The 15,311-nt window shown below is 39.7% G+C and overlaps 1 protein-coding gene across 1 annotated transcript in view; it reads left to right on the top strand.

Moving 5' to 3' along the window:
- Clca4a (chloride channel accessory 4A) overlaps positions 1 to 15,311 on the top strand; it is a 22,560-nt gene extending 7,249 nt beyond the window's left edge. The window contains exons 6-14 of the mRNA NM_207208.3: positions 1,359 to 1,577; positions 3,969 to 4,196; positions 5,777 to 5,954; positions 7,074 to 7,180; positions 9,590 to 9,805; positions 10,400 to 10,667; positions 12,693 to 12,863; positions 13,832 to 14,065; positions 14,707 to 15,311. Of these exons, the coding sequence (NP_997091.3) occupies positions 1,359 to 1,577; positions 3,969 to 4,196; positions 5,777 to 5,954; positions 7,074 to 7,180; positions 9,590 to 9,805; positions 10,400 to 10,667; positions 12,693 to 12,863; positions 13,832 to 14,065; positions 14,707 to 15,122 (2,037 nt within the window). The 3' untranslated portion in view covers positions 15,123 to 15,311. The remainder of the gene's footprint in view (positions 1 to 1,358; positions 1,578 to 3,968; positions 4,197 to 5,776; positions 5,955 to 7,073; positions 7,181 to 9,589; positions 9,806 to 10,399; positions 10,668 to 12,692; positions 12,864 to 13,831; positions 14,066 to 14,706) is intronic.

Genomic DNA, 15,311 nt, shown 5'->3' with positions numbered 1-15,311 from the left:
CCCAACTCTCAACAGCCACTTTCTCTTTAATAACTATTGCTACATACATTCACATGTGTGTACTGTGTGTGTTCACAAATATATTGAAAACTGACTTTCTGAGTCTGTTTTCATTGGTGGTATGCAAATGGTTCAAGGACACCATTCAGCATTGGACAACCAATCAGGGAGCTCATGCCAGGGAGAGGTCAATCTCCTTCTTCCAGCAGTGATCAGCTGCCTGTGGCTCTTTGTCTAGAGGTAGTAACCTTTGAAATTCTCCTCTTCCAGTTAACACACCCATGGATGATACCACTGTTTTAGTCTTGTCTGTGCAGCTATTTCTATTAGAGACTGAAGGCTTCCTTGTATTTTGGCTCTGACACTCATTCCACTCCCTCTTCATGATGATCCCAAACTCATAGACACAGACACTGTAATGTAGATGTATCCATCGGGGCTCCACGTGATCTGTCGATCTCTGCATTATGTCCAGTTGGGGTTTTCTGTAATGGTCTCCATTTGCTGAAAAGAGGCTTCTTTGATGAGTGGTGGCAGCTACATTTATCTGTGGATATAAGGAAGAGGGACAAGTGACAATTAACATCAAGGTTGTTTAAGCAAGCCTCAAGAAATCATATTATTTTATACTTTATATACCTACCATTCAATATATGTATGGGCATGCATGCATGTGCAAACACACACACACGGACACACACACACACACATTTAGATACTTGAGTTTACAGAGCCCACACACAAGAACCACAGAGTGACAAAAAGTCCACTACCCTGCAGAAGAAAACTTTCAAATCATTAATCAGGGTAGTCCTCCAAGAGACTCCAAAAACATACAGATTATTGATGGAACCCTTACTTGCCTTTCAGGGTTTAAGAATTTCCCCTATTGCTGAGTACACCACACATTTAGGACATAGGACTCAGATGACTTGAGCTGAGTCTGACCTGAAAATCCAGTATAGTATCCATGGTTCCAGAAAATACTATGCAAGCTGCTGAGGAAACAAAGCAGTTAAAGAGTTCTCCCATTGTGATACACATAAATCAAATAGTCAGCATGACAAGACATGCATAAAGATGCAATATATGGCGTTCACATGTTGGTGGCAACCAACAGCTGTCTAATTGAACCTGAGGCCCACTCACAAGGAAGGAAAGCAAGCCTGGTGCTCTCCACAAAGCCAGCTTCCATGGCTAATAAGGTCATGGGCCTTAGTAAAGTCTCAACTATAGCTACTTTGCTAGGCCAGCATAATTACTTCTACATTATAACACTGGACATACTTGTGCTTCCTTTTCCAGATCATTTTTAAATACATGAAATAGTAATTTTCTACAATTTAATCCACTTTTAGGTGACTGAATTCTGTAAAAAGGAAAACCATAATCGAGAGGCTCCAACTCTACATAATAAAAAGTGCAATTACAGAAGCACTTGGGAAGTAATCAGCACTTCTGAGGATTTTAACAGCAGCACGCCCATGGAGACGTCACCCTCTCCACCCTTCTTCTCCCTGCTGAGGATCAGTGAGAGAATTATGTGCCTAGTTCTTGATGTGTCTGGGAGTATGACTGTAAGTTCCTGGGCTCGTTTTCATTTGTTTGCTTTGGTTTTGAGTATAGAAATAGGGATAACCAAAGAGCAAACACACACCCTAAACACCACTTATGTGGCTTTTTAATTTTATGATGTCATAAAATACTATTACTTCCTGAGATCACGACCTGAAAGATATTGAAAAAAAAATATACTTAGAGAAAATCTAAAAAGAGCTAACAAAGGGTATCCACTTTTGATCCAGAAAATTTATAAGGAGAACTCTGATAGCCTTGAGTCAGAACACGATACTGAAAGGATATCGTTTTCAACCATTAATCCTGCATATCAAATGCTTAAAAGAAATGAGAATAGGGTATATCAGTGTATACTTGAACTCATTTCAGCTCAAGCAGCAGGAACAATTAGCAGAATGCCCACATGATGTCATCTGAAGTGTTCAAGTGCTCTCTTCATACATTAAAAAAAAGGCATCACCATTAAGAACAAATGGCTACATGCAGTCATTCCTTCTTTTATCATGCAGAGAATAGCAAGCAGTGTGCTAGACTTTAAATCAGTGCTGCACATACTTGAGAAGTTGATAATTTACTTAGAATGAGCAATGAAAGTACGTTCTTGTAATCCTAGCATTTGGGGGACTAAGCAAGTTCAAAGTCAGTTGGGTTGCATTTAGACTCTGTCTCATAAAACAAACCAAAAAACCAGATATCATTATAGTCCAGAAATGTTTTTCTCTCTGTCTCAGCATTACCTGCCTACATAAGTCATTCCTGTCCCCCACAATTTAGTAGACACATTAATTTTCACCAAGAGAAGGGCTGGGCACTTGGGGTACTATATAGGAGCTAACCCTATGCCAGTTCCAAAACTGTCTTTTGCATGTTTCCGGTACTGTATATTTTATTGATACTGCCTGTGACTCGCCCGATTAGACTAAGAGTTCCACTTGGAACTAGAACCTCATCCGATCCAGAGTTCATAATATATGTGTGACCAATAGATAGCTGTTAAAATGAATATGAGGCACAGACAAGCAGGTGTTATGTGATAAAGCACTGAGTGACTGCACTGTGTGGTGGGACAGACATGCTAAAGCAGAAATTAAAGCGTCAGCAAGGAAGGGAAAGTTGTTATTGAAAGGGCAAAGAATGGCAGGGAATGACAAGGTGAGCCACAGTGACATGGGGTTTCCTGGAAGTCAGAACATTCAAAAATCACAAATAGCCCAAGAAATGTCACTGAGAAGAGAAAGCCGATTGAGAGATGAATAGACTAACTACCCCAGATAGGGTCCTGGTAGACCTGTGTTTAAAGGCAAAGTAGGGCTGGTATGATGACTCAGCAGGTAAAATACCAATACTAGTTAAAAAGAATCAGAAGAGAACTGACTTCTCAAAACTATCTTCTGATCTCCACATGGACACTATAACCATAACACACACACACACACACACACACCAATAAAAATAAATGATGCTGCTGCTGATGATATTTGTGATAAAGGCAGAGAGATCGCTCAGAGCGCTCAGTGGGCAAAAGTGTTTTTGGCTAACCCTAACAACTTGAGTTTAAACTCTGGAATTCAAATGGTGGATGGCAAGCACTGAGTCCCTGTAGTTGTCCTCTCACCTCTACATATATACCATAACATGTGTGCTGTGGTACAAGTATTCTTGCACTCCCACAAGCTCACCATTCCAAAAAAAAAATTAAAAAAAAAATCAGAAGAAAAAGTGATAGATGAACAGGCAGGACAAAATTGTAGGTATGTAGAAGATTTTGTTGTAATTTGGTTCAATAAGTTGGCAAACCAGTTTGGGTATGGGTTGCAGGGAGGATCTAGAGGAAATCAATGTGTGACCTGTACATCTAGTTACAAGAGACATTGCTACCAAAGAGTTACCAGAAAGCCAATGCAGTCGCCCCACTGATAGAGAATCACAGAAAAGGTTAGAAATATAAAGGGAAGTATAGGTGGCCTTCTCAGAGTTAATGGTCACTTTGCTGAGCTACACAGCTCAGCTATCTTTGGAGACCAAGAGAGTCTGGTTGATGTCTCAAAACCTGGGTGACAAGTTTATGTTAACAGGAGTGATTATGGGGTTAACTGTGGTGCTAAGATGTGAATCATTGCCTTAGCTTCAACCCAAGTCCCACCTTTAACCTGATTACTTAGCCACTGGAAGCAGCCTCTAGGAGAAAGCTATGAACTTCTTCATGTGCCCCATGTTACCTATAACAACACTTATTAATTTACCAGTTAAAATTATAATTGCTTTCTTCCACAGATACAAATTAATAATTATCTAGTTCTTGTCAATAAACTCTAAGCAATTTTTATGAAATCTGCTCTCATCTTCCAGTTGAAAAACATTCATTTCTTTTCTTGTCATTTTTCACTCAGTCTTATGATCGCCTGAATCGAATGAACCAAGCAGCAAAATACTTTCTAAGCCAGATAATTGAAAATAGGTCCTGGGTAGGGATGGTGCACTTTAGTAGCCAGGCCACTATTGTGCATGAGCTGATCCAAATAAACAGTGACATCGAGAGAAACCAGCTCTTGCAAACCTTACCTACAAGTGCCAATGGAGGGACGTCCATCTGCTCTGGAATCAAGGCTGCATTTCAGGTGAAAATCCCACTGCACATGTATTTTGATCTTTGTTTTGCTTTTAGGACAAAGTGAAGTTCTACTGCTCTTACTTGTCTCTTGATTTTAGCATAACTAATCTTAAGAGGTGCTAGACAAAACACACAGGAAAAATTTTTTTGATGTATATGCTATGTTAGCACTTGGGAAATCAAGGCACAGGGATGAAAATTTCAAGATCATCTTTGCCTAGATCATCTGAGGCCAGCATGGGATGAATGAGACTCTGTCTCATCTGCAATTTCAACATACTTAGACCATTAGATCCCTGCTGCCGCAGACCCTCTGGGTCCCTGTGTCTTCGTGGAACGGGTCCCTTGGGCAGGTGGGCAAAGTGTAGGATTAATTGACAAACAGACGCACACAGGAGAGGTGTTGAATCTGAATGTAATGTCAGGTTCAGCATCGGACTTTTTTATAGTACAGAAAATACCAGGGATTGCAAGTCACATCAGGCAAGGTACATTGAAGTTTTTCAGATACAAGGGAATGACTGCGAAAGGCATTTCAGGAACCAAGTAAATGTTTACAATAGAAATTAGCAGCCCTGCCTAGGATCAGCTTAGTGACAGGCAAGAATTTCACAAGTTAGTGTTAATAGCACCAGGGGGTTTTTACTCTTGGCAGGCCTCAAGAATAATGTAGTGTCACAGATCCCTAAATTCCTAGGCCTTGCTAATTCTTATCTTGTCTGGAGAATCTCCATTTGTCAGGAGAGTATATCAACTTGCTATAGGTATGGAATGTAGCCTGTACTAAAGATTTCTATCTCAGTGAGATGCCCAGGCTCTTTCTGCAGACCAGTTGAGCCACTGGCCCTGTCTTATTGTAATGCTTAATTACTTACTGAATAACTTCCTTGCTGCCTTCTCACAGGATTCTAAGCTCAGCAGCTTCTGGGATATTGGAACACTGGGGAAACTAACTATACAGAATTAATCTTAAGAGGCATTTATAATAAAATATTAAAAGAGAGCTCATAGATCCATACACTAGACTAACGCGGGAATGGAAAATTAATTTATGGGTTAGAGGGAATGCCAGACTCCAGGAGGAGAGCTTCCTTGAAACTCTTTTTTCCTCATGAGCAGCTTTTAGGCATCCCTGCCTGACAGCCTGACTCGACCAGAGTGCTGTGGCACCCTGCTATCTGCCTTTTAGTGCTGGTGTGGTTGCTCACTTCACCTGGCTATATATATATAACAGATTTTGTATAAACCGACTGGTTTGTCAGAGGATATCAGGCGAAGACAATGTGTTCTATAATTAAAGTATCTGTTGGCCTGGGCTTTCCTGAGTCAGATGTTATTTAGTCCATGTGAATTTTTCTAATTCCTGATCCCACCCATCTTTTAGTTGAGCAAATATCCCTTGTATTAGGGGGAGGAGGACAGAAAAATTGTTTATATTCTTCAAGTATTATTGAACATAAACTCCATGATTCTAAAACAGAAATTATCTCTATTCTATACTTTTTCTATAGTTTCTTTTTTCTAACTTTCCATCAGGATAGCTAATCTAGTATGAAATGATAATGGTTTTCTGAATTATGCTTGCAGGTATTTAAAAATGGAGAATACCAAACAGATGGGACTGAGATCTTGCTGTTGAGTGATGGTGAGGACAGCACAGCCAAAGACTGTATTGATGAGGTGAAAGACAGCGGGTCCATAGTTCATTTCATTGCCTTGGGACCATCGGCTGACTTAGCTGTAACAAACATGAGCATTTTAACAGGTAACACGTGATCTCTACATCTCAGACTTTCAGTTGTTGTGTATAAATGTAGAGCTGATGTTCAACTACTTCTTCTAAGCTCAACTTTGCAAGAGTCAGGCCAAGGATTGGAAAACAGAGTCACACAGACCCAGCCTCTGTCCTCATCACATTCTTTATCCAGTTGGCTAGAAAAGACACATAAGACAGCAAATTTATACACATAGATCACATTTCTTCATAACAGGAAGAATACAAAATAAAATTTAATTGAGACTTACAAGCCTTCTATGCTCCCAAAATGTTGTAGTGGGGAAGGAGAGGAAAGGAGTTATATGGAATCAAATGGCTCCCAAGACAGGGCTTGAACAAAGTCTGGGATTTTCCAGGACTAAAGACGATGAGAACATTCAAACTATGGTAACTTATCTAACATTAACTATGGTAACTTATTTTAATATACAGATGTGATAAAAACTGATTACATGCTCCTAGTATCTTCTCAAACATAGTAGAGTAAACAAAGCCAATAGTATGAGTATCAATTATTACACTAGTATATATTTATATTTATATTACTTATATTTATATTTATATATTTATTAGTATATATAATTGGGTTATTTTTTTGTGACTGGCTATAAAAGCTCCTACCATTCCAAACACTTTATAGGCATTTTACAATATTTTTCTCTCACAAATATTCTCACCAATACTCAGGTTTTGTCAAGATACCTTGATACAGCAATTCTTTCATCTTTTCAGATTTCTGCTTCTAATCTATTTTTTCTGACAAAAATCTACATAATGTGAATAAGAGTTGATAATTCCCCTAAAGGGCTATACAACAATCTGTGAACTTAAATATACAGAATCTAGTGCCTTTCATAATTACAACCAGATGAAGTACCTCATGCAACTGAGGTTGCCATACTAAGATAATAAGGTGGGGTTTGCTTCACAGTTATGGTATATTAAATTAACCTAACATCTCAGAAATGACCTTAACAGCTTTCTGAAAATTTAATTTAACCCATATGGAAATTTTTACTTTATTTGAACTGTTACACTGTTAATCATTAAATTATAGTAAGAACTGTTGTTCTACAAAACAATGGAGCATATTCATTCATATTTTAGGTGGAAACCATAAGCTTGCTACAGATGAAGCCCAGAACAATGGACTCATTGATGCTTTCGGGGCCCTGGCTTCAGAAAATGCTGATATCACCCAGAAGTCACTTCAGGTCAGTGTTTTCCCATCCCTAGAGGTGTTGTGGTTGCCTTTTCCATAACCAAGGAAAGGTGTAAGGGCAGAGTACATGAAACCAGCCATAAAGGAAACATTTAAGAGAGAGATATTCAAGACTTTAGGTGTTGGTTTGTGTGTTTTGGTTTGGTTTGGTTTGGTTTGGTTCAGTTTGGTTTTCAATATGTAGAGTAGTAGAAATAAAATTCTATTTTGCTCATTTGAGATATTTGTGGTAAGTTCTGTAATAGAAAAGAAAAAGAAAACACAAATATTCAAAGTTGATCTGGATTCATATGCATGATGGGTGTAAATGGCAGAGGTAAACAGTGACCAGTTAGAAGCATGGTGCAGTCATGTGAGCTGAGGAGAAGCTGGGCTTTGAGATGGCATCTGGAATACAAAGGAAACCTTGCTACCACATCTATTACTCCTAATGCCATTGTGGGACCAACATGACTTTGGTTTCTGAAACTTTGCTGATGAAGAGACAATAAATGGTATTTTTATTCAAAAGTTTCCCATATCCATTGAGAGACTTGCCAGCTTAATCTGGGAGTGAGATTTTAGACAACAGAGTGATGCTGCAAAGAATTGTCTTGCTCCTATCAGGACTGAAGGTGTTGGGGTGTTGATATCTAGGATAGAGTACATTCATTCTATTGTTCCTAAAAGAGCAGCCCTAGAATGCACCCACATGGATAAAGCTGGATATTCTTGGACTTCCTGTTAGGTGAAATAAACTGAGCACAGAAAATGAGGTGCATTATCTCATGTGCACCTGAAATTCAAAACAGCTGAATGCACAAAGTAAAGATAAAAGCATAAGGCCATAATTAGCATCAACTAATAAGATGTTTGAGGAAGGGATATAGACACAAACTTTCAGTTAAAAAATAAGGGAGTCTACGAGGTGTATTACATAAACATAGTGACGACTACAATTAGTAGCATTTTATTCTATTTGAGGCAATAGATGAGAAAGTGGATTTAAATAAAAAGGTGAGTTATGAGGAAACCCTTGGGTTAATTAGTTTAATTTAGCCCATTTATAGTGTTTCAAAACACCATGGTTATATGACAAATATGCAATTTTGTAAATTAAAGAAAAATTAAGATATTGACTCTCTCTGCTATGAACTATCAACATAGACAAATGGCTCCTCTATGGCTCCTCTGAGAAGAGACCCTATAGTTTACTTTCTCTCTTCTCAGGATTCGTACCTTCAAAAATCAGTTTCCCTCCTATGGATGAATTCGACATCCAAAGCTTCACTCTCAACCCTGTCCGAAAACATAAAGATTTCACATTAGCAATCTCCCCAAAATTATTTATCTCAATTATCTTTCATGTCTTCCTACGGAATGAATGTACAGCCTCTAACATGCTAGGTAACCTTTCTTCGAATGAGCTGTGTCTCAGCTACAGACCTGTCTTTGTGTCACTTTGTGAGCTTTTACTCTGTTCCAGTTAGAATACTCTAATCACCCAAAGTATTATCTTTCCAGTCATCAGTGAGATGAGTAAAGCACATGTCACATACACACACTCTCTACACTAATTCTCTGTGGCTTTTAGCATCCTTTATAGCCAACAGTCAACAGCAGCATTTTCCAGAAAACTACCCAAGTATAGCAGGGTCATATTCAAAACCCTTCAACTGATTGTATTAATCAGGGTTCTCTAGAGTCACAGAACTTATGAATAGTCTCTATATAGTAAAGGAATTTATTGATGACTTACAGTCTGCAGTCCAATTCCCAACAATGGTTCAGTAGTAGCTGTGAATGGAAGTCCAATGATCTAGCAGTTACTCAGTCCCACAAAGCAAACAGGCGAAGGAGCGAGATCGAGACTCCCTTCTTCCAATGTCCTTATATGGTCTCCAGCAGAAGGTAGAGCCCAGATTAAATTAATTAGATTAATCCCAGATGACCTTGAACTCTGAGATCACCCTGTCTTAATCTCCTGGAATCCATAGCCACTATGCCTCAAGATCTCCATACCAAGATCCAGATCAGAAACTTCTATCTCCCAGCCTCCAGATTAGGGTCACTGGTGGGCCTTCTAATTCTGGATTTTAGTTCATTCCAAATATTGTCAAGTTGACAACCAGGAATAGCCACTACACTGATGTTTCCTCTTTAGATCTCCTCTTCTACTCTACCCTGTCTTCAGAGTCTGCATTACCAATCTTGCAACTGTCACAAGCCAAGAATCCTTCAGAAAGATGGCAAATCTATTCTGAGGGAAGGGGTATAAGGGAGGGAGTGGGGAGAAATCAAAGGTAAGACTATTTTCAGATCAAATATGAGGAATTATCTAGAAAATAGAATAAAATTTTGTCTTATGTAGTAATTAAGGTTTTTTTTTCTTTTGTTGGTTGTTTGTTTTACATTTATACAGCTTGAAAGTAAGGGTGCCATACTGAACAATAGCCTCTGGCTGAATGACACTGTTGTAATTGACAGCACCTTGGGAAGGGACACATTCTTTCTTGTCACCTGGAGCAAACAAGCCCCTGCCATTTATCTCAGGGATCCCAAAGGAACACAAACCACCAATTTCACAATGGACTCTGCTTCCAAAATGGCCTATCTCAGTATTCCAGGAACAGCTCAGGTAAGCCACTAGCTAGTGTTTGGATTTCCCCCTAACGGTATTTTTGCAAAGAGGCTCTAAGCATATCATAAATGTGAGTACAATAACTTTACCATCTTCAAAATGAAAGAACAATGTATGTACTTCCCTTACCTGTGTGATCCTGAGAGCTATGATGCCTGGTAAAAGGAAGAGAAGCCTTGGGTTGATAGAAAACAAAAGGCATCTGAGAACAGGGAGGAATAAACGTGGAGAATCCTGTTGACTTGGCATGACATCTTTTCCAATTCCGCCTGCCAGAGTCATGGAATATATGACACAGAGGCCACAGAATAAGGGCAAAGCAAAGGCAGACTTATCAAAACATTACTTTCCAATTGAGATATCACAAAATGCAAATATCATGCATAACACTCTCTGGGATCCCAGTCTGTCTCAGCTTCAGTACCTGAGGAATCAAGACCTTTCTAAGAACACTCAACCCAATTTTGTTTTTGTTTTTTTTCTTCTTCTATGCTTTATTTTTAAAATCACATAATGAAAAACAAACAAACAAACAAACAACCATGTCGTTGGACACTAAATGCTTGCTGCATGTTTCATTGACAATTTTAGGTGGGTGTTTGGACTTACAACCTGGAAGCCAAAGAAAACTCAGAGATACTAACGATTACAGTAACCTCTCGGGCAGCAAATTCTTCTGTGCCACCAATCACTGTAAATGCTAAGGTAAACACGGACACTAACACTTTCCCCAGCCCAATGATTGTGTATGCTGAAGTTCTACAAGGTTACACTCCCATCATTGGAGCCCGAGTGACAGCCACCATAGAATCTAACAGTGGGAAGACAGAAGAGCTAGTCCTTCTGGACAACGGTGCAGGTAACCCACAGACTTTTCTGGATAAGCTGATATGTTTATAGTTCCAAATGTGTCATGTGTTCCTGGGGCAGTGGGAACAAGATGGCCACCCGAAGGGTTAACACAGATTAGGAAGGAATAGAAAGGGCTGGTGAGATGGCTCAGTGTGTAAGAGCACCCGACTGCTCTTCCGAAGGTCCAGAGTTCAAATCCCAGCAACCACGTGGTGGCTCACAACCATCTGTAACAAGATCTGACTCCCTCTTCTGGAGTGTCTGAAGACAGCTACAGTGTATTTACATATAATAAATAAATAAATCTTTAAAAAAAAAAAAAAAAGGAAGGAATAGAAAGACCAGCAGGAAATGCAATAGGGTACCACGTAAGTGCATAGCAAGCATCTTCCACATGGTAAGCTGTCTGTATATGTCAGCTACTGTCAAAATGATGTCTGTAATCTTGACAGGCACTGGCTGTCTCCAGCTAAGACAGGCCCATTCAGAAGATGGAGAACACAAGCCTTCCTTCTAAGTTCATGCTTCTTAGGGGAGCATCACCAAAAAAGTGCTATCAAAGGAATATCCCTTGGGTGGGAGAGGGCACCAGAGCCTGGGACCCTGATAGCTGAAGGGAACGTAGCAAGCAAGGGTGATTCCCCACAGCTAGAACAAAGCATAGATAGAGTCCTGGGAGCAGGGACCCAGGAGAAGCTAGAAATAGCACAGAGAGGGGATTGGACACTGGAGGGTCAGATGCTGGGTCTGGCTGGCAGGAAGCTAGGAACTGCAATGGTTACTCTGTAGGGAGGTGGGCCAGAAACCCTTTCCCTGCACTCTGAGTTCTCCTGTGAGTGGAACCTTGTGTGGAAGTCAGCAATAAAATAACCAATCTGGTCCACACACAAATGAGAAAAGATGCCTATCCGTGCATTTTGCAATGTCAGTTCATTCCATTCTACAAACTTATCTTTGGCTATATTTGACTGCTTTTGGAGTAAATTCCACATTTTCTCTCATTGCAACAATAATTCCCCAACTACCTCTCCCCATTTTCCAGGCCCTTCTACAGTGCATGTAACTTCATGCTCCTTGCTTCATTTCTTGGTATTTTACTAGATTACCAGATGAGCAATTAGATCATGGAGAATAAACTAATTTTAAAATTCCTTTACTGAAAAAAAGAAAAAGAAATAGATGGCTGATAGCTGAGGCCAGCACTGCATGCTTCTGTGTACAGAAAAGTCACTTGAAGGACTGCTCAGGTGTTTCCCTAGGTAGTCTGGGAAATCTGCATGACTGACAATCCCCAGACTTTTAAAGGAACACAGATGTGGCTAATGCAAGAACATTGTTCTCTCTCCTGAGTAGAATGAGAAATACAATTTCAACTTATCATGTGCCCCATATGCTAATGGTTGTAAGAGCGAACTTACCCTACAACAATTCTGAGATACCGAAATATTTATTCCTAGAGTAAAATGTATTTTTTCTGTGTTGAACTACAGAGGTAGTAAGTGATTGGGAGTACCAAAGGAAAAGAAAACAAAGAAAGGAAAGAAACAAAAGTTGCTGCTTATAAAGCAAAATAAGTTAATTTGGTTGTCTCTGAGGAAGGATGATAACTAAGACTTATATAAAGATACATTTGTCACAAGAAGGGCCTCACTTATTTAAACAGAAGATAACACAGGAACATTAATGTAGAGAACTGCAATCAATCAATTGTAAGTGAAATGGTGAAAAAGTCTTATGACCTCTGCTTAGGGCAGAGAGAGGTAAAGTGTTAAACTATTTATGAAACACATACAATTATCAGTGTGGGTTATCATGTTATATGAATGCCAATATATACATGCCAATGTGAGTCAAGGAAACACCAATCAATAATGTATTATTTGGGCAGAAACTGATAGAGAGACACTCAAATAAATGTGAAACTGTAAGCACAGCCACAGACTATGCATATAAGGCCATGCATGTGTGACAACACACACCAACCTCTCATCTGTTACAATGATGTAATTCCTTTCTTTATGCTTTTACCAAGGGGCTGATGCTTTCAAGGATGATGGGGTCTACTCCAGGTTCTTCACAGCTTATTCAGTGAATGGCAGGTATAGCTTAAAAGTCCGTGCAGATGGAGGAAGAAATTCTGCGAGGAGGAGTTTACGCCACCCATCAAGCAGAGCTGCATACATACCAGGCTGGGTAGTAGATGGTGAGTTGCTCCCAGTATCAGAAACCCAGTGAATCCTTTTTTTTTTTTTTTTTGTGATTTCATATGGTGGAGGCTACAAACAGTTCAAAATGTAACTACAAACATTTCTATTGTGAGATTATTACACAATTCTTTCCTAATCAAAACCTAGCAACCAATAGATGCTGAAAACCTATCAGCTAGTATTTGTTACTGTGGAACATCCTTTGACTATCACCAAAATGTATCTACCTTTCAGCTACTGACAGAGGAAATGGTCATTGTGCTAGGAACAGAAGTGCAGACCAGTGGGCAGTCTGTCCTCTGAGTTCCACAGGCATCCATGTTTTTTGGCTTTGCTTTCCTCACTCCTTATGTGGAGGGTGGGGAGCTAAGCAATGGAGAAGTTGAGAGACCTGTTTCTTAGCACTGTCAGCTTGGAGGGAAGGAAGCCATGCGAGTGTTAAGGATACAACTAGCTTTGCCTTCCCCAGACACATTTCTAGTCAGAAATAACTTGAGAAATAAAGCAATAGTTTTCTTAAGGCATATGTTAGGGAAGCCTGGTGACACATGCCTGTGATCCCAGGACTTAGGGAACAGAGGCAGGAAGGAGGATACGGATTTCAAGGTCATAGTTGTCTACATAAGTACATTTGAGGCTAGCCTAGGTTTCATGCCAGCCTGTTTGACTTTGGATCTGTTTTGTTCTGTTAATTCATATAACAAATTACATAACATCCTCATTCCATGAACTTTTCATTTCAAAGCAAGTTATTGTCCAATTTGATTTGATAACATCCTAGTAATAATTCTGGAGGATGAATTTTCCCACAAATGGAATATTTATGATTGTAGCATATCATAAAAATACAACCATGGGAATGAAAATAGAAAGAAGGAAAGACAAGGAGGGTCAGAAAGCTGACTGACTGAGTTCTATAAAGTTTACAGTTCCATCCAATTTAAATAGAGAATTTTAAATGCAGGAGAAATTCAAGGGAACCCACCCAGACCCGAAACGACTGAGGCTACTCAGCCAGTCTTGGAGGATTTCAGCAGGACAGCATCTGGAGGTGCCTTTGTGATGTCCAATGTTCCAATTGGTCCATTGCCTGATGTATACCCACCAAATCGAATCACAGACCTCCAGGCCACACTCGATGGGGAAGAGATCAGTCTAACATGGACGGCCCCAGGAGATGATTATGATGTTGGAAGAGGTAAGAACAAGGACCCCTCTGGGTTTGACCTAAGTGAGAGATGGGATGAAGCAAGAACAGATAGGTCAGCTAGAGGAGAGCACTTATGACTGACAACTCAGTCAAGTAGGAATTTTAGGATGTTATGAAACAGGTCTTACTTTCCCTGCATAGCTGTCTTTTAAAGTCAGAACTCAGTGGGGGCAATAGTGGCACATGCCTTTAATCCCAGGACTTGGCAGAGGCAGAGGCAGAGGCAGAGGCAGAGGCAGAGGCAGAGGCAGAGGCAGAGGCAGAGGCAGAGGCAGAGGCAGAGGCAGAGGCAGAGGCAGAGGCAGAGGCAGAGGCAGAGGCAGAGGCAGAGGCAGAGGCAGAGGCAGAGGCAGAGGCAGAGGCAGAGGCAGAGGCAAAGGCAGCTTATTTCTGAGTTTGAGGCCAGCCTGGTCTACACAGTGAGTTCCAGGACAGCTGGGATATAGCGTTGAACCCTGCCTCGAAACACCAAAATAAATAAATAAATAAACAAATAAATTTCAGAACTCAGCTTTTACAGAAAAATGAATAAGACTGTTGATGTATGACTTAGTATTTGTGAGAACAACTAGAAAGAAATTTAATATGGTGTGATGCAGTAACTAACCCACACATAACATTTTTGTCAGTTCAACAGTATATCATAAGAACAAGCAAAAACATCATTGAACTGAGAGACAATTTTAATAACTCTCCTCGGGTTGATACAACTAACCTTACACCAAAAGAAGCCAACTCCGAGGAAACCTTTGCCTTTAAACCAGAAAATATCACAGAAGAAAATGCAACGTACATATTCATTGCCATTGAAAGTGTCGACAAAAGCAGTTTGAGTTCGGGACCATCCAACATCGCACAAGTGGCACTGTTCACCCCTCAGGCAGAGCCTGACCCTGATGAAAGTCCAAGTTTATCAGGAGTTAGTGTTGCTACTATTGTGCTGTCTGTTTTGGGCGCTCTTGTTCTAGTTTGTATTATTGTAGGTACCACAATTTGTATCTTAAAGAACAAAAGGTCCTCATCAGCAGCTATAACAAAATTTTGAAAGATAACATGAATAAAAAAGATATTTTTGAGTTTTTAAAGCATATCCCATGTCATCATGAACTCAAAAGTAACTTCAAGAGGGTCTAAAAAATACTTTAAGCACACCCATTCTGTGAAAAGCTACCAATATTAATATTTATAATTTTATTAACTTATCATAGTGATAAATAAAACTGGTTTTATTTTG

The sequence above is a fragment of the Mus musculus genome, chromosome 3 (genome assembly GCF_000001635.26).
Source record: "Mus musculus strain C57BL/6J chromosome 3, GRCm38.p6 C57BL/6J".
Taxonomy (NCBI): Eukaryota; Metazoa; Chordata; class Mammalia; order Rodentia; family Muridae; genus Mus; species Mus musculus.
This window is presented reverse-complemented; position numbering and strand designations above follow the sequence as displayed.